We start from the raw sequence: 20,110 nt of genomic DNA on the forward strand, positions 1-20,110 counted from the left end.
TGACTAGTCCTGTTGTATGAACAAGTGCCATGCCATCATGGATTCATGAAATCCCACTTCCCTATCCCATTACAGAACATAATAGAAGCAAGCCATTTTAATGAGAAATCTAGCAGAAAATCCTCCACAGGAAGGAAAAAAAATCACATTTATGGGAACACAAAGTAACATGGTTGCCACGAGGGAAGTACATTAATAATTGTCTCTTTTGGTAAACAGAAAGGCATATTTACATGCAGTTCACAAAGAACCCCTCGCAACACTTCTTCTTCTGTTCGACCATTTTTCGCCCAAGACACAAGAGAATGGGTGTTCTCATGGGCTCTGTAACCAGCAGCAGAAGTAAGCAAGCAGACAGCATGTTGCCGCAAATGACTATTTGCCCTTGTCTTTTCACAAGAATGGGAAAAGACTAGTGTAGTTCTTCTAACATTCTCTAAAGTCATATTCTTAGCAAATATTTTGGTTTTTGTCTTGCAGGAGAATTGTTTCTAATCTGTCCTGATGCTCATGAAGAGGAGGGAAACTCTATTTACAATGGTGTTCAAACTCATTAATGACAATAGGACATTCTGACAAAACTGTTCTCCTATAGGCAAAGGTTCAGCGCTTAACTTCTTCATATCAAAAAACCTTTCAATTTTCCAGAGCCACCTCCAAGATGTGAATTGTCCATTAATTTTACTTGAAACCAGATAATTTAAATGAACGTTTAAAAAGCTCAACCAAAAATGGATTTTTCCAGATCACATTTCTGTCATTTCGCTCAAAGTGGCCACTGGGCACAGCCATGCAATGAGGTTGTGGTGGGGTTGTATATCTTGGCAAAAGGGAGACATTAGCTCCTCAAATTTCTATAGCATAAACAATAACTACAGAGACATACCACAGCTGGAAATAACCTTCTCAGACAGAATGTCTTTCTGGAAAATATGTTTCCCATCAAACCTAAGTTAATGGGATCAACACAGGAGGTCAGACTAGATGATCATGATGATCCCCTCAGGTCTTAAAACAGAGTGTTTCAAAAAGATGGTCCCAGTTTCAGATATTTAGTGATTTCAAATTAGGTCCATCTTTTTGAAACACCCTGTAGGTGAGTCTTGGGAAGGAGTGTTCAGAACCCCAAGCAGAGGAGACAGAACTTCCCAAGAGTACTTTATGGTACTTTACAGGTGCCACAGTATAAAAAAGGATATAAAGCTACTAGAGACAGTGCAGAAGAGGGCCACAAAGCTGGTGAAGGGTTTGGAGGGGAAGCCATATGAAGAGTGTCTAAAGTCACTTGGTTTGTTCAGCCTGGAGGAGACTGAGAGGAGACCTCATGGCAGCTACAGCCTCCTCACAAGGAGAGGAGGAGGGACAGGCGCCAAACTTTTCTCTCTTGGTGACCAATGACAGAACCCGAGGGAATGGCAGGAAGATGTGCCAGGGGAGGTTTAGGTTGTACATTGGGAAAAGGTTCTTCCCCCAGAGGGTGGTGGAGCACTGGAACAGGCTCCCCAGGGAGATGTCATGGCCCCAAGCCTGGCAGGGTTCAAGAAGAGACTGGACAAGGCCCTCAGACACATGGTGTGAACTGTGGGGTTGTCACATGGAGGGACAGGGGTTGGACTCGATGATCCTTGTGGGTCCCTTCCAACTCTGGACATTCTACGATTCTACTGGAAATATTGCAACATGCCTTCAATTTGGAAGCTTCTCTTTGCTCCTCTCACATAACACGAATGCTCTTCCATGTCACTGAGTTATATGTGGAGTGCACCATTCTCTTGTCCTAACATTTTCCAACTATGTAAAAAGCAGGAAAACACTTTCTTCCATACGGGCAATTTCTGATCTCTGTGTTTCAGCTACTGTTAATGCTTCAATTGATGCACAACAGCAATGGCAAAAGATCCAGTAAAAAAGCAGCTGCAGTCAGATTTGGAGTGGGCGCTGGAATTAGCAGGCTGACAACTAATGCTAGTTCTGAATCTGCCCCTTTGAATACAAAGAGTATACAAAGTGAATATTAAGAGTACAAATGCTAGGTTTTGTATTATTTTTCCCATCCCCTTACCTGGAGAATTTTGGGGCGATGAACAGGGTGAGCAGCGAGGAGAGAAACTGTAACCAGGATGGAAGGCAGCCTGCAGTGGTATGTAGGACATAATATCCTCTTCAAAAAGGCTGCATGGAAAAACGATAGGGAGAGATTTGGTTCACATTCATCACAGGAAGGAATGCAAGTCTGCTGTGGTCATAAGTTTGTGTTCATGGATTCATAAAATCCACAGGTTTCCCAAATCAGGCATGGTCACCAGCAACCGAGAAGAACAAAATGAAATTTATTAGATATTTCATGCTAACACAGTGGCTCAGTCTACTAGTAGAGAGGTAAAGATCTGAGGTTATGTAGTAAACAGGGACAACTTCAACACGTTAGAAGTGAGAAGCAAAGATACATACATCTGTCTCCCAGGTTGTTTTTCTTGGTTCATACACTTTCACATAGCTCAGCTCTTTGGCCATTCAGATTAAGTTAATAGGAACGGATTAAGTTGATGGGAATAGGTGGTAAACTCCTTGCATCAGGCAGTGCTATATAGCACAGCAAAAGCACCTCAGAAATGCAATGTCTTCCATGTAAGACCAAGACAATAAAGTAAGTCCTTACCTGTGCTGAATAAAAGGCGCTAGGACCTAAAGGGCAAGCTCCCTGGTGACAAATCTACATTACCCAAACAATGCTCAATGCATTGCATGTTGAGGTTTCATGAATGTGGCCTGGCCCGGCAAGTGTGAGCAGCACTACTGCAGTAAAACTAGGAATTTCGTGAGCACTTGTATTATTTACTCGTACTGAGAAAGACAAGATTTTTCCTCCTTTTTTTTTTTAAACGAAAGAAAAAAAGGCAACAAGAATTTTTCCATTAAAAGGGAACATTTTGACCTGATTCTTTTTTATCTGCTACTTGATGGTAACAGCGATATTGATTGAGCTGGCTGGGGATGGAGTTTACTGCACTGATGGAGGCTGCCTTCCAGGAAGCAAGAGTTGACAGATATGTTCTGGCAGAATTACTGTTTTGGATGACTATCAGTAACGATGAATCCTATTCTGATTACAAATGATCTGGAAGATTTAACACATTTTTTTCAATTATGCTGAGAAAGAGCCAGCCAGCTTCTCTGGTGCCACAAATAATGACATTATGCTCTTGATCAAATTGATTACCTCAGCAGAATTACTAAATCTGCATCACAGGACAACTTTTCAAGCCCATGTGTACCCTCTGTCCGAATGTAATGGATCTTCTCCCTGAAACATAAACAATATTGAGATGAGAAGAAAGGAAAAAAAGAACACGCCATTATCGAGGCATGAACTATGCAAAGACTTATTATTCCTTGGTATTTTGCCAGTTCCTGTTTCTTTCCTTACAAAAATGGCAAACATCTTAACATCTTGATTCCTCTTCTAATCACACTAACAAACTTGCAAAAATTAATCTATTTTATGTCACTCAGTTTTCTGATCCAAAAGCAAGAGATTTTACACTGTATTTTAGAAAACAGAATGTTTCTTAGTCCTCCAAGCTTTTGCGTAGCACTATAGCTAAGGTCACTGACAGACTTTTTGTTTAGGGCTACAACTAGTGTATTGCCTTTTGTTAACAGAATTTCACATAATACCACTTCCTTTACCTCTGTCTGTTCTGTCTGGCAAGCAACACTAACATATACTTGATATTAACTGATCATACAGAGGTTATACAGTACGTGAGTAAAATCATACATTTTGTTGCTTAAATGAAGGCCTGTAAGGCATGGTAAACGTAGGACAGGATGCTATCAGTGGATTAGGATCATGGAAGATACAGATCTACACCTCCATCTGGCAGTGTCTTTCTAAAGTATTGCAGTGTTCAAGAATATTTATTCTAGTTTCAAGTCAGAAGATTCTAGCCCAAGTCAAGGATGTGCTTTAGTGCCTTTCTGGGTGGGGCTGCAACATATTCCAGAATCAAGTCCTGTAAAAGATGGACTTTTGTCTCCGAGGGGTTTGGTTAAGACCTGCTGTATGAGCGTTAGATGGTAGCTTGTGATCACTCCTGACCTAAGGTTTAATCAAAGCAATGACCTGGAGGCAAAGGGCTAAATATCCTGTTACAAATCTCATTACGCGCTGGCTAAGCTGTCTAGTCCATATCACTACCCAATTTTGTTCTCTGCTCAAAAGGAGATAAAAGCATCTTCTGTTCTCTGCAAAACAAGTATTCCAATTACAGCTAAGAAAGAAAAATAGTCTGGAATAATTTGATAGTGAAGATAAAAAAATTCTCAGTTACAGAAATTTACATCTTGAATTCTGGGAGCGTTTTTCATTCTGTCTCCCTCACTTTATTTGAATGTATTAATTCCTTCAGGAAGGAATTTTAATTTTTACACCCAAAGAACTCTTTGTCTGGCCCTCACAGGTAAACTACAAGTCAGTAAGACTGCACTGCAGGAACTTGAATGTCCTTCCCTTGCTCTTCCTCTTCTCCTTTGCCAGTCCCGTAACTGCAGTTTTTACTGCACTGTACAAACAAAATTCTTGGTCAAACGCTTAGCTGGTGCACACTGGTATTGCTGAGACTGACTAATGCCAGCTCAGGTTCCTGGCCAAAACAATTAATTTAACCTCTGGAATTAGAATGAGTTTAAGTTGTACTGGCTTTTGGTTCTGTTTTTTCTTTTCCCTTTTTTTCTTCTTAAAACCTAATAGGAAAGGAATGGGCATAAGAAAAAGAAAGATGCAACATAATTACCCTGGAAATTACTACCATTAAGTCATAAGAAAGAAAGATTAAAGACAGGAATACAATCTACTTCATAATGTTCCTATTTCTTCATAAAATCTAGGGTGACTAAGTCCATGGCATGGGTGTAAATGCAACCATGAGAAAAAATCCTGGTTCTGCTGTAGTTACTGGGGTTTTGCTGTTGACTTCCATCTAAACAGAATTTTAACCCTATTTTCTGAAAAGCAAGGCAATCGCTGTAGGTGAAGACAGAGTTTCTGCTATTCAGTAATATTTCCAGTTGAAATCAGATATGTCACTATTTGCCCATAGTTAATTTGGTTCTTACTTCTTGGGTGTCTCTGGAAAATAACTACAGCAACTACATAGATTCTGGTGGTCCACACCTAGTCTTTAATGGTCGCAGTTACATACGGTGCTCAAGTTCATCCTTTGTACTACAGTTACCAGAATTTTCCTCCCTTCCAAGAAGTGGAACTTCCAAGTGGATCTTCCAAGAAGTTCCTTCCTGGAACTTGGTTTCAGCAGTCTGGAAAAAAGTGGTACCTGAGTGCATGGTTTCTGGCCAAGCTGGGCTGACGCTCCTGCAGCATCTCAAAAATGTTGGGTTGGCGTAGAAATGCAACAATCTTGTCATTGTAAGCTGGAAAAGGCAAAAAAAAAAAAAATACAGAGGCTTTATCTACCATTGAGGAGTCCTGGTCACATCACCGGACCATGCAGGGGCACACAGGCTGCACTGCTAGCGAGGCACAGGGTGACATGAAGCACTACGTACGGCTGATGAAAAGTTTTCAAAAGCATCTTGGTGAGCGCTGCTTTTAAAAGAAAAGAGAAACTTGACTTACCCAGAGGTAACGCCTCATGATGGTGCTGGTTTCGAATAGCTGTTACGAGACTATTGCCTGGTCTGGCCAACAGAGTAACTCCTCTGTTTCGAGAGACTTCAGAGGCCTACAACATCAGAGGAAAGGGAAAGAATGATCAAAACTGACCATAAGTAGCACATCAGTCAGTAAAAATGTTTGTCATCTTTACTTCTGTGACCTTCAAAATGGTCCACGACGCTGACTGACTGAAGGACAGAAAGCCAGCATAAAATTATAGCTTTATACTTCAGCCAAATTAAAAAAGGCAGGTAATTCTCTGCTTCCAAATGGAGGGACACCATTATACACAGCTATCACGCCTCTTTGATGCTGCAGTGAAGGCACAGAATCCAGAAGTAAATGCAAGTTAATAAAAGTATGGCAGTAATGGAGTTCCTTGGTTCAATGAAAAGAAGATCTCTGTAACATCATACAGTCTCTTGTTCTAGCATAACTGCTTTTACTTCAAGGTTTTTAAAGCAATGCTCATTTGAAAAAAGAATCTGCAACATATTCACTCAGCATTGCTGAAGAGAAATTTAATATTGGAAATAACATGAGGTAGGTGTATCTATGTAGATCACAGGACAGTGAAGGGCTATATCATTGCAAAAGGAGGTTGCCTAACGTGCATCACCAGAAACAGAAGTTGAATCGTATACATTGAAAAAAAGAACATAAACCGAAGAGCTGATAAAGAGAGTAGTAGAAGAAAATTTATCACTACTACTTAACTGAGGCAGTGAAAGAATGCCACTGTCCTAAACACAGTACCTAAGGAAGGGAATCATGTCAGGAAGGCAGAAACATTAACAGGTAGGAAAACAGATACGAGGATATTAAAAGTCATACAATGAAGTCTGACAATCTGTCTTCAGTAAGTCATTACTTGCTGGGTAACTCTCTGGGGACTTGTGCAAGCTGAGGGGAATCCACCTCTCTCTCATATGTGTTCCTCCAGAATATGGCCACGGTGAAGCCAACAGAGAAACACTGCTACAAAACCAGTGTGAGGACACCATGTCTCAGGACAATATGCATCAGGAATTCCAATTGTCATTCTATGAGGCTAACAGCTGCTCTTTTCTCACTGCACAAATTGTAGTACTTGGCAAACACTTCAGGAAGAAATTGCCCCTACTCCAGTATTTTAAATGCATAGCTCTGCATCCAAGCAAATGGTGCCAACCCATTTTCAGTGGTACAGCCAAATGCCATGTCTTCCAGCTGGATATAAATGAAAACCAAGAAGCTAAATGTGACTGGCAAGTTGCCTTTGGAGCACGTAAAACACAAAATGTTTATATGTAACAAGACACCAGTCAATGCACTTGATACATGTCAATGCAGAGGTTAAACAATGAATAATCTTAATGATTCTAATTAAACGTACTATAATTGAAAAGGCAAAACTTCTGTGAAGGTACATGCGGAATGTTTTGCTCCATCATGGAACTATGATTTTACTTGCACACATTTTATACTGGTATGCATCTGCTGATTACCACAGTGTCAGGGAGGTCAAGCCTGCAGTACTCAATGGGCTGATGTGCTAAACCCTAGTCCAACCCTTCTCGCCTTGAAAAAGAGGAAGAACTTTCAAGTAGTTCATACAGAATTCACTAAGTCCCTCTGTGCTGTGTTAAATCTTCTGCCTTTGTCTCCTTCTTACACCACCATGGGCCACCAGACACTGCAAGTTTGGCTTGGGCCAAGTTTGGCTCACAGCTTTCCCCCTGTGAGGAAGGCAACCACCCTGTCAGGCACCATATGGCCTTTATGGTATTGACTTTATGCTGTGGAAGGAGGAGGCAGTTTAGGTACAAGAGGTGCCCAATAATCCATTGCCACAGTGGGCATGAAGCCCTTCTGGGAAGGGCTATTTCTTGGTGTCCTGGTTTTGTTAAAAACAAGTTTCTCTTTTAGTGAATTTCCCTGTTAGCTAAAGTCTTTTTACTAACTGCAGTTTTCTGAAAAGCTAGATACATGTTTTGGTAGACAGAGCAATGGAATGCAAGGTCATTTAATAATGCTGCATCTCGCAAGATGTGCAAGCAGGAGGTGAACTGAAACTGACCAACTAAATATTCCATCCCATTCACGTGATACTTCATATAAAAGTGGGAGATCATGAGGATCTCGCCCCTTTTCCTTATGGCCGACTTTAGGAGAGGACCTTGCAAGTTGTCCCAGTGAACCAAGGCCTAGGGACTTCCGGGTGCTGGCCCTACATCTGCCAGAGCAGTTGCCGGGATTTTCAAGATTTGTTTTGTATATTTTGTATTATTTTCTCCATTTTTATTAGTAGCATTAGTAAACATTTTCAATTTTTCCAACTCTCTTCTCTCGGTCCTTCTTTCCCTCCCAATCGCCTGTCCCTAGTGGGAAGGGGAGAGGGGGTTAACAATACATCTGCCACGGTTTATTGTCACCCTGCAATCAAACACTTGGGCAGCGCAGTCAAGACCACACTCTGACCTGTGGTGGGCTGTCAGCAAGCACATGTGGGACGGTGCTGAGGCATCGTCTTGTGCTGCTCTTCTCTTCCAGGTCACTCTGCAGACCAGGTGAGGATGCCTCTGCCCAGCCCCTTGTAGAACGGACTTGTGTGCAAGTGCAGGTGGTGGGTGAGTCTGTTTTTTAAGGGTTGTCTCTGACTCATGTTTGGTAAAGACAAATCTTGTGCTCTTGTAGCTACACATAGCTTTACTGATTAAAAGATAGGAAGGGAGAAAGGGAGGTTTAACAGAGGAGTTAAACCCCATTCTCCCACAAAAATTAGCACCAGCTAGTATTTGCTTGTCACTTGGGAACTGCATGGTACTTCTGCCCAGCCTGTGACTGGATCCTCTCCTTCGCTCACGTCACTTGATTTTTTTTTGCTTAGCCTTCCAGTGCTGCTGAGTTGTGTGCTTGAACATTTCTCCTGTAGCAAGAATTCTGAAAGAAAATGTGTCTAGAGCCTGTGAAGAGAAACCTTCACTTCCCCCTTCCCAGTTCTGGTTTAACAGCTAATGTCAGCTGGATTGTAAGAATTCAGTTCTGTAAGCACCCTAAAATAATAAACTGTACACTCTGTGGTGCCATGTTTCTCTTCATCACTATCATTAGGCATCACTAGTGCTGCATTTGGATCACGGTCTTCACAAATTTACACCTCTAAACAATTTCGCTCTGGCAACACAACAGGAAAATTCCCAGCCGTCGAATTAACTTCTGTTTTGCTAACCTACTCTTTCCAATCTTTTAGCTAATACAGTACAAATGATTGCCCCAATTCAGTGTTTAATCACAATTGCCTTGTCTACTTTGGCTTTCTAATTGAATAACTCAATTTAGATTAGCAAACTATTATCTAATTAAAAAAACCAAACAGTGATCCCTCTCATGATTTAGTGACCTGGTTCATCTAGTGCAGGGTAATGTGATAGATTTATGGCAGGGTTTAACAGCTTTGCAATTGATGTTGGGATGCTGCAACCGGAGCAGAGAGTTCAGCCTATCACAGGAGCCTTTCCTGTTAGCTAAAACCCTTTCCTGGGTTTTATATCACTAATGGGTTTGAGAGGCTCCTGAGTTCTGGTGCTTGCTTGTGGTTTGGGTCAGTAAGAAGATTTATATACTGCTATGTCCCAGTATCTCCTCTGCTTTTCTTGCTAACCAGAAACTCTTGCCTCTCCATTCTGGATGCCTACTTCTATCTTCTTTTTGTCTTTAAAATCTCTACCCTGTAATCATACATGTTGATTTCCATTACAGACGGAAAGTCCCTTAGAAGGAATGGAAGGAGCTTTTGTTTTGGTTTGAAAGTATGAAGGAATGGAAACCCAATCCCCACATTATCATTCGTTCCTATGGTTAATTGTTCTCACTGAATTTCAACCTCACCTTTTGATTGAATTGGTTTGGCTTTTACCACTAAACTTAGTTCTTGCAATGCCTGTCCTCTCCTGGATTAAACACATCTTCATTTATTTTCTAAGAATTATAGACATCACATTTGCTCCTTTCGTCCACTGTTGAGATCACAAGTTCCTGGAACAATAATAATTTATTTATGATGATGCAGCTAAGAGCCATTGCTGGCTGTGTGAAGCTGGGGTATTTCTTTTTTCCCCACTTTGGGCTCATCTGCCTGTGACTTCTGTCTGCTCTTTCCTCAGCTGATCACTCAGTGTCACAAAGTCCCTGGGAAGTACATGCAACACTGGCAACTCCTTTTGGCACTTGGACAGGATGTCAGGTGTGTGTGCCAAGGCAAGAGGTAGAGTTTTTCCTCTCATTACCCTCACTCATTTCTATACCCTCCCTGACACCCGCAAGCAGTCATGACTGAAGCTGCACTGTTCTGCCCTCCTTCAGGGTCATTTGACATCTGTACGTAACGTTCAAAACTGGTGGTTGTCTTTCTTGGTCCTTCGTACTGTCCTGGTGACAAGTTCCAGAGGCCATAGGACCTGCTCAGTGAAGAAACCAGCTGGACTGCAGAAATGGAAGAAATTGGAAGAAATGGCATGGAACATACGGCTCTTAATAAATGGGCTGAGTTGCAAAAGATTGAATCTTTTCTTTGTCAGTGGTGGGCTTTCAGGCACTGATCCAAAGTCCTCGGAAATCCAAGGGAGTCCTTCCAACGGAGCAACAGATACTTCCAGAAGAGAAGCTACTGACTATGACAACTATTAGAAGGCGGGTGGTTAGTAGGTCAAGAGAGGTTCTCCTCCCCCTCTACTCTGCCCTGGTGAGACCACATCTGGAATATTGTGTCCAGTTCTGGGCCCATCAGTTCAAGAAGGACAGGGAACTGCTGGAGAGAGTCCAGCGCAGGGCAACAAAGATGATGAAGGGAGTGGAGCATCTCCCTTATGAGCAAAGGCTGAGGGAGATGGGGCTCTTTAGCTCGGAGAAGAGGATACTAAGGGGTGACCTCATTAATGTTTATAAATATATAAAGAGTGAGTGTCACGAGGATGGAGCCAGGCTCTTCTTGGTGATGACCAATGATAAGACAAGGGGCAATGGGTGCAAACTGGAACACATGAGGTTCCACTTAAATATGAGAAGAAACTTCTTCACAGTGAGGGTGACAGAACACTGGAACAGGCTGCCCGGGGGGTTTGTGGAGTCTTCTACTCTGGAGACATTCAAAACCCACCTGGACACCTTCCTGTGTAACCTCATCTGGGTGTTCCTGCTCCGGCAGTGGGATTGGACTGGATGATCTTTTGAGGTCCCTTCCAATCCCTGACATTCTGTGATTCTGTGACAAGGGTGCAGAAACACCATGGGAGCTGAGCCACTGAGGCTGTGAGATGAACGCTCCAGTGCTGACAGACAGACAGCCCTGTTTCACTGGCTGATCATGCTAAATCAGTGGCCTTGCTGAACAGTGTACAAGATTCCCAGAGAATCATTACTCAGAAGTATTCAATGTTTTTCACTCCCTTCCCTGTGCTTGATATTTTGGGTTTATTGCAAATTGTTCTTTGCCAGCACTTGTGAGAACTTGCAAAACCAAGTGTATTTTTGGGGCTAGGTCATCTGAGTTGCTCAGCAGTGCTTCTGTCCCTGACATGGTGAATTTGTAAACAAGCCCCAGGCCAGCATGAACCCAAATATGAAACATCATGCAGGTGACTTTCATGTTGCTGTCAATAATTCAGTCACAATAACAACACTAAACTGCAGGCTGTTGACAGAGGGAAGTTGTTAAGTTGATGAGAAGATATGATTGAAACAGATCCATTGATACACTTCTGTCTTCAGAAAATATGGTGCTACTTGCTTGCCTGGTCTGCCTTTGGTCCTGAACTACTGACCTCACAACCTAGTCAGCTCCTGATCCCAACCCCATTTGGCAGTGGAAGGTGTTGAGGTGTCCTGCTGCCATACATTTTAATGTTAATTTCACAAGCATTTCTGGAAGAAGATGATCCTTTGGCCATAATTCATCTCTATTCAGCTTCAATATTCACAAATCTTCAAAAACATGGATTTGCTATATGAAGATTCTGATTGCTGGTACTTCTTCATCCTTATATCCACGAGACAAAGCCAGGATTTATGCCTCACCAGTCCTGCCCATGTCCCTCAGTGATAAAAATCATCCCCACAAAACACAGGAGAGACGTTTAATGTGATTGAAAGCTAGGGAAGCAAACCTCAATATCTATTAATACATCCTATCATCTCTTCAGAGCCCACTGTCACAGTGGGGAATGAAGAAAGATATAAGGTTGTTGAAGTATCTGGCTATAAAAATGATGAATGGCTTTCCTTGACTAAAGCAAGACTAGGATGTCAAATATGGATTCTTCTTTTAAAATCTATTTTGCCATCATTTAGTTTTGGTTATTTACATTCACTTGTTTATAATTTTCTTCTGAGAACAGTCAAAATACAAACCTTGATTACCAGAAAGCTCTGAAATAAGGCTTTTAGAAAGAAGAAAATATCCCTTATTTCCTTTGGAAGATAAAAATCCACAAGACAGTCTGTTTAAACACATTTCAATGATAAGAAATGCTTTTAATTCTACAAAAGACTGCTGTCAAAAGTAACTGTATTGACAGTAGCACTGTTACCTCTCCAGCACTGTAGCTACGAAGCCGCTGAAGATGTTGCCTGTGAGTCAGGTGATTCGGGAGACGACCATTCTGCAGAGGGATCCTGGGATCTATGAAAGTGGTAGCACGGCTGTTGTGGTCAACGAAGAAAGACTGAAACACACAGGAATGATTTTTTTTTTTTGGTAAGAAAATTGCCCACACTGTGATGTGGGATCATAAAGTGAAAACCACTGCCAATTGTGTGTCAGAAATACTCTGTTCAGGCACAGTCCATGGAAGATACCTGTAAATGATGGGACTTTCTTAGCTGAAGCTAGAATAGCTCTTGGAAAATACCTGAAGCTGTGTAGGTCATAATCAATGTGTAATGGCCATGAAGTACACATGACAGAAGAGAATAAAAGTATGAAGGAACACAGCTTTAGCCTGTTTGGTGGTTTCAGAAGTCACTCAGCAAAGCTCCATTGGAGGTAGACATTAAGCCAAACTTTGCAGTCATGACAGGTCTAAACTTGCCTGAACTTTTTTTGTAAGTGCAATGCTGCATTTACTATGGCGTGATATTCCACAGAAGGGTAGAGGGTCACCACTATGCTTCAAAACGTTTGTTCTCAAAGCTTTTTTCTGCTTCTAAAATAACTCTGCTTGCTGCTTGTGTCATTTAAACCAAACCTTCATCAATTTTGAGTCAAGAAGGAAGAAACCTTTAGTGGTCAATGAGTCTGATGTGCTGTCTTAAAAAAGTTACAAGTTTTGTTGGTGCTCTTACCTTGCCCTGCTGGTCAGTTTTTATCTCCCAGCCCCGTGGAAGCTCCAGTCGGGTATCAGCAAACATGTTGATAAAATTTACCAGGTCTCTGTTATGCTGATAGCGTTCAAAATTACGAGCATCTCTACGGATCTTCAGAATCATATGCTTCAAGCAGGTGCTGTTAGTGAAGACTCGATAGGCACTCTATGAGATGGAAAACAGAAGTTATTTCATGGGACATACTCCCAAGGAACTGAAACAAATCCTGTTAGAATCAAGAACCATCTCCATCTCATTCTTTTGATCAATTCCTTCATACAAACACCTAGAAGTAAGAAATGTAATCTGGAAAGTGAAACATCCCACATATTATGCACAGTTAGCTTGTGCATAAACTTCCTTTCTAATGCACTCCAAAAAGATGGTCAGCTAGAGCACCACACTCTCAAGATGCGTTGCTTCCATTGGCCAGCAGAAACACCGCTTGTGTGACTGGATGATGCCAGAGAGATGCAAAGACAGCTGTGAACACGTATTTATGCTATAAATCAAATCCAGAGGCTTGAGATAAGATTCAGGAACTTAGGAGGACTGCAGTGCCGATGTCTACATCCAAGCTTGTTACCTGATTTATGGTCACTTTCTAGCCAGAGGATAGAAACAGACACTTTTAACTGTCTATTTTTGGAAGATATGAATCACTTCCTGGAATGGAATACTTTTTTCTGCAATAGCTACAAAGCATGTCAGACAGAGATGTTTTCATGAGTCAGATGAACGCCACCCCTCAGGCAGCTGGTTGTATCTCACAATGGGCATTAAATATGCCTCTTAGAGGAACGTGCCCTGATACAGATCTGAGTTAGTGCTGATCTGGTTGCAGAATAAAGGCCAAAATGAACTATATTTGTTGCCACAGTGCACTCAATGACAGAGCACCACAAACTACACTTGTGGTGACAACACTTTTTTCTCATCCACGGGCTACTCTTGGGATCTTTTGCTTCAGGGAAAAAGGCTCCTCAAGACAGGGTAGGAAACTTTACAAAAATCTGCAACCCTTCTGAGCATTTTGCTAGAGACAAGATGAGTACATTGGTTCTGCTGGTCAGTGCAAAGGATGTAATTACTCACTGGAGCAATAAAGGATCACTGGAGGGATCTGTGACTCCAGTGAAGTGAGCCCCAGTATTCACACCTGTCACCCATCCAGAGAATCTGACCCAACAGCTTTGCGGTCTCAATTTCTGTGTACTTCTAGTGCATTTTAACGACTATAGTGCAATAAAACATGTGTCGGTATTATCTTTATTATATAAGGATTTATTGTGGTGGTAGCGCTGAGAAGAGAATACCCGTTGTGGCACAGGGTCCCTAATTGTGACAAGGGTTGGTAAATGTTATGAAATCACAGAGACATTATCTCTGCCCTGAAGATATGACCTGGTTATAACCCAGGAAACCTTCACGGTCACAAATTGCTAAGATCCCAGTCTACCCATGACAGAAGTTGTATTCTGATTTAATGTGTGATTGAATGTGCGATCAATGATTGAGTATCTCTTAGCTGCACTAGGGAAACAAAAAAATTAATGTAGTTTTAACCCTCCATGGAAATAAAATACTTGAAAAATGAGAGTCTTTCCCTTTTAATTCTAATGGCTGGATAATATTTTCCAATCCCAACTTCACTGGCATAATTAATAGCTTGAAATTTTAATAGGAGTTTGTGGTTAAGGTATTACAACCGTGTTAAGCCAAAAGTTATGTGAGCCATTATTTCTGTACAAGTGGAATTTCTATGACCATTTGACAGATGTTTCAATAGATGACTCTGGCTTTCATATTAGAGAACTTTATAAGCTCAAACTGAAGGCCTTTCTTGGCTTTTATTTCAGTGAGAAATAAAATTGGGGTTCAGTCTCTTGTGAGCTGTTTCTTATACCACTATGGATTCAGTTGCTCATTTTGCAAACAAGTATGCCAAATGTAAATGGTATTGGTCGCAGCTATAAATCATCATATATCACTCTGTCAATGGAAGGAATTATGAGCACTCCATGACCTAATTCAGGTAATGTCAGATGAGTTAATACATATCCCTTCCTCTGCAGGATCTCATGAGCAATAATCTCTGAAAGATGGAGTTGGATGGCTGGTTTCAAACTGCAAAGCGCCACAGCCAAAACTTGAGGTCTGTAGTTAGCTAGAGACCTGTGCTGAGGCAACTCCTGAAGTGTTTTAGTTTCCTTTCAAGAAGAACGGTCATTCCTACCCAGAAATGGATGATTTTCCAAATATCCAAAAGTCACATGTAGATGTCCAGCAGAACTACATTCAAGGTATAGAAAACTAGGACTGCATCTGCTTGTGAGATTTCCCTATCTGCTTCCTCATGGCCAACCTATCATTACATTTTTTCCACTCTGCATCAGGTTGGCAAGAAAAAATAGCTCCACGGACTCAAGTTAGTATTTCTTTGACTGCATTCTGCCCACCTGCTTCTTGGGAGTGCAAACTGCAGGAGTTAATAATTCTTCCCTCTATTTCCCTGAGACTTAGTGGTATCTGAATAAGATTTCTCAGGAACGTGGCTTGAAAGGCAACAAGCTCACTCCATGCAGCAGGAACAGAATCAAACAAGCCGAAACCAAGGTTCCTGCTTATTCTGGAAGTATAACATTCATGAGCTTTTGTTTACCAGGGAATTCTTTGTGTGAGACAGAAACCCAGCAAGAGTCTCCTTGGAGCAACCTGCCTGTTGCTGTCCCCAACCCGGTCTGGTGCTCAGAAAGGACACCTGAGCCCTGAGTCACGCAATTCAAATTCACTGTGCATTCTCCCTGAAGGCCTGGGGTGCAGAGTTACGATTCAGAAACCAGTAGTGTGAGAGAGTAAATCATAATTACTCACATAGTTTGCATGCAGCACAGTGAAGAACTCAGGATTGGTGATGAACTTCACAGCTGGAGACTGCAGCAACAAGGTGATTTTTTGAGAATTCACAGGAGAAAGCGAACCTTCCCTCCTAATCTCTGGACAACAACAACAAAAAAGCAGCAAGATCTTATTAACGTAGTGGCAAGTGCAGTCTATTATTTAACCTTCACTGAATGCCTGCAAAAGTGACTGTATAGAAGAGTCACCATCCTGCCCAATGCACCAAACTTCTTTGTGTTTCCAAGACAAGCCTGCTGGCACATTGGTAGATGTTCTCCTTATGGTTAGTGATGCAGTGTTTATGGCAGTAGGTCAGGAGCTGGATGATTTTCTCTGTGTTATAAAATTCTGTGTCATATCTACTACTGTCTCTAAATATCAATGTGACTACAAAAGGTTTTACCAGCTGATGGTTTGGTTCAGTACTGTCACACAGGTCCTGACTGGTTCCCTGCACTGCTGATTTTATAGAGATCTGATTTCCCAATCCAGCCTGAGGGGTTCGCCAGCAGAAAGCATTTGGCAGCACAACTGGGTAAAGAAAGCGCCCTGCTCAGTCGCTCACATCCATGTTGGTGCTGCGAAGCATTGCCCTTTGCTTGTAATTGCATTATTTTTGGCAAGTCCATGGTTTGGGGACTTGTATAGTGTAGAAAACAAAACCAGACACAATGGGATTATTTTTAATCTGTGTCAATTCATGAACCATAGAAGCAGAATCGAGCATTTGAGAACATAAATTCAGTAGACTGGGAACTCCTTCATCTTCTACAGGCACCAGAAAAATGTTTCTTACCACGGAATTATGGCTTGAGTTTGCACTTCAGTATTTGCAGTCCAAGCAAACTGGGTGCAGACATCATCAACATGATAATCATAGATTCCCATGTTTTCTTATCAACTCTTATTTCTTTTCTCCCTACTAGATACACCACATTATTCTATCCAATTAAAACTGTAGACTGGATCCACTGCCAGACTTAAATGGATTTATGATGGCTTAGAATCTCAATTAATGTGCCTAAATTCTATTCCGTCTGACATTTTTCATTTTAATTAAAAGGCAAATAGCAAATGTATCATAGTGCAAACTTTCTCGTATTCTAGTGTGGTTTGCATTACCTCTGATCTTTTAATTCTTGGCATTTTATAAAATACGGACTTTTTCCTCCTAAAAGCAAAGCAATTATCTATACCAAAACGATTTCCTCATAACTTGAAATGACATATGTCATACTCATTAGCTTTTTGGGATTAGAACCAAAAAGTGAATGTCACATAATAAACTGACCTAAATACTTACTGGTAGCAATTTCTATTAAATTACTATTTTATTATTCAAGCTATGATAGTAAATGATTATACGTATTACAAGGAATAGCCACATTACTTATAATTTAAATACTAATAATAGAATGTGTACCTCATTTCCATTTCAGCTACTAACAGAATTGAACTATAGGTTCCCCCTATAATACCCAGTGTAGGTGCAAGGCTCCCATAAATTGAAATACAAAGTACTGTAAAGAAATTTTGAATAACAAACATTAAACATCCTAGGTCAAAATTGTTTTTCAGTCTAAAACTACCTACTGGATCAGCAAAATAAACAGGCAAATATAAGTATTTTTCTTAACTTGTTATAAATCAATCAATCAATCAAACAAACAAACAAGAGGTTCACTGTTTCTCTGTGTAATTCTTCCTATTCAACATCAAGAAAATTCAAGCAGACGTTGTGTTGGTTCTTTCCTTTGCCAGTGGTCTTTACAGAGGGATGGCAAAAGGATGCCAAGAAGTCAGATTTACTTCCAGAAGACTACATAGAGCACAAAGTTAGATGGAGGTGAGAATGATCCAACGGAAGAGAACTGGCCATCCATTTTGGTGGCGTAAGTTCTCAAACAAAGCAGATAGTAATTTCCGCGTGTCCACAAACTGCATAGTGGGCACTAGTCTGATTCCTGGTGTTTCTTACCTGAAATAAATGCTTAGGCTATGGTTTCACAAATGTTTTTAGAAATATGAGTATGACTACCACCAAAAAGAGCAGAAGAGCTCCCTGCCTATCTGACCCTGCCCTGGGTACACATTCGCTTCTTCTTTGTAGAGACACTCATTCTTGTCTGGTCATCCAGTGACTCAGATGAAAGAATCAATCTGGCTGTAAAACAAGAGTAAGTACAAGAAACAAGGTTATCATCTATCAGAAAGATGAGTTTTCTGCTCTGGTATGGGTTGTTGTCACATGTATTAGTGATGAGCTAAAGGACAGCTGTGCCTCTTTCAGTGGCAGCCCACACTTAGATCAGCGCATAGCTATCACAAAACTGCAGCTTTAAAAATACAAGTATTTAATCTTCAATGCCAGGATCACCACAGGTGTGACCATATGGACAAATGTGGCAACACAAGAGCAATGTCCAGAGAGAATAAACTGCAATGCCTCAAGATCAAAATCACACTGCAGTAAAAATAAGACAGTGTTGTTTTTGCAACTACTAAGCTGAATAAAAAACAGATGCTTTTTCCATTTTAATTTCAAATAGCCCTTTACTAAAGTAAAAATGCTTTGTCTGTCTTAGTAGTTGTTAAAAAAGAACTGAGGCCATTGGTATCTAGCTTTGAGTTTGTAGCTTGAGGTCTGAAACCTGTAGCTTCAAGTCTAAACCTCTTATATTTTAATTAGTTTTGCAACTCAGTACAGTAAAGTTCCAGTCTCCTAGAGAAGTGCAGATATCCCCAGAACTGAATGCCATCACTGAGTAGCAGCGAACATGCCACTCAATAGCTTTTTTTCCCCATACCTGAGCTTGGCTGGGAAGGTTCTGCCTCAGAATCACTTCCTCCTCCGGTGGGAACTCTCTCCACCCTGTTGTTTACTACAGCATCATCTTCAGTCCGCTCTGTTGCAATAGTTCGCTGGATATTTTGGTACCTACACACATTCAGAGAAAGGAACAACATACTTTACTTAATAGAACAGCTTTCTGGTGCTTTCTACCTTAACAAGCAGCACTGGTTTTGAATTATTCCAATACTTCTGTATTCAGCACATGACAGAGTAAGAGCATGCTCGACTCCTTCAGCTTATGCAGCTATTCACACTTGGACAAACCATTACTCCACAAATACGGCATTTTCCACTGACTAACAAATAGTTACAGGAGGTGCAAAGCAAGGAGCACTCAAAGGTCAAATTTGCACAGGTATTTAGGCTACAGGTTGTTGCTGAGCTTCCCTTTAAAAGATCTGGATGTCTGGAACCCGAAAATACTGGTGTATTATGGTTCTTCCTCTCATTTAGTCTTAAGGTAGCATAACCAATGCAGTAAGGATCAGTCCTGTGAAGCACCAAGTACCCTTCAGTCTTCTTTATTACATTATTGGATGCACATGCTCAACCCTAAAAAGGTAAAGGCTATTAAGAGTGTTCACAAAATGTTTATTACAATACTGCCTGCCCAGCAGTTGGGAACAATTCCATTTTGGTAGGCAATTTGGCATGTAAACTAGCAGGCAGTGTGATCTCAGAGAGCTACCGTCTAATTGATATGACAGACACAGAGAAGTAGAATAGGATGTAACACATGAGCTGAGTGAAGAGCGTGAGAATGCAAGCGTTACGTCCATTTCTGGAAATCAGTGAGATTGGCATTTAGCTTGAGTGGTGACTAGCTGGAGAACAAGGAAGAGAAAACAATGTAGATCAAAGAGTGAGGAGGATGACAGAAGATAAGTCTGAATAAAAATCTGCAAATACCTTAAAAAATATAATGCCATTTCCATACCGATCATGGAACTAATTGCCACACTAGTTGATATCAATGGGAGCGATCATGCTTTTAGGGATGATCCCAATCCTAAATAATTTACCAGATCAGGAACAAAGTACATACCTGGCTGTGGGAATAACCTGGAGTGTTTTGAATTCACACTACACAAAAACAAACTTTAGTTAACTTTTTCAGTCACGTCGACAGATGAATAAGATGAGACATTAAGATTTCTTTGGTTCTACTGGCAAGTTACGAAGCCTTATATATTGAACAAGAAAAAATATTTGATATACAGAGAGAGAAATAAAACAGAAAGCATATGGAGGAAGAGAAAGAAAGAAGCAGAAAGAGAAAGCAAAGGAAAGAAAATAGGCTCTTTTAATTATTTTAATTAGGTTTTACTCCACCCAAA

General features: G+C 41.0%; 1 protein-coding gene across 4 annotated transcripts in view; it reads right to left on the reverse strand.

Annotated features, from left to right (window-relative positions):
* HECW1 (HECT, C2 and WW domain containing E3 ubiquitin protein ligase 1) overlaps positions 1-20,110 on the reverse strand; it is a 273,365-nt gene that overhangs the window by 45,364 nt on the left and 207,891 nt on the right. For all 4 annotated transcript variants that reach the window (XM_065831014.2, XM_065831015.2, XM_071804706.1 and 1 more), the window contains 8 exons: positions 18,727-18,857; positions 15,893-16,014; positions 12,998-13,183; positions 12,244-12,378; positions 5,639-5,744; positions 5,337-5,433; positions 3,221-3,304; positions 2,063-2,172 (listed from right to left, as the gene is read on the reverse strand). In XM_065831014.2, coding sequence (XP_065687086.1) covers positions 2,063-2,172; positions 3,221-3,304; positions 5,337-5,433; positions 5,639-5,744; positions 12,244-12,378; positions 12,998-13,183; positions 15,893-16,014; positions 18,727-18,857 — 971 coding nt within the window. The remainder of the gene's footprint in view (positions 1-2,062; positions 2,173-3,220; positions 3,305-5,336; positions 5,434-5,638; positions 5,745-12,243; positions 12,379-12,997; positions 13,184-15,892; positions 16,015-18,726; positions 18,858-20,110) is intronic.

The sequence above is a fragment of the Patagioenas fasciata genome, chromosome 2, assembly GCF_037038585.1.
Source record: "Patagioenas fasciata isolate bPatFas1 chromosome 2, bPatFas1.hap1, whole genome shotgun sequence".
Taxonomy (NCBI): domain Eukaryota; kingdom Metazoa; phylum Chordata; class Aves; order Columbiformes; family Columbidae; genus Patagioenas; species Patagioenas fasciata.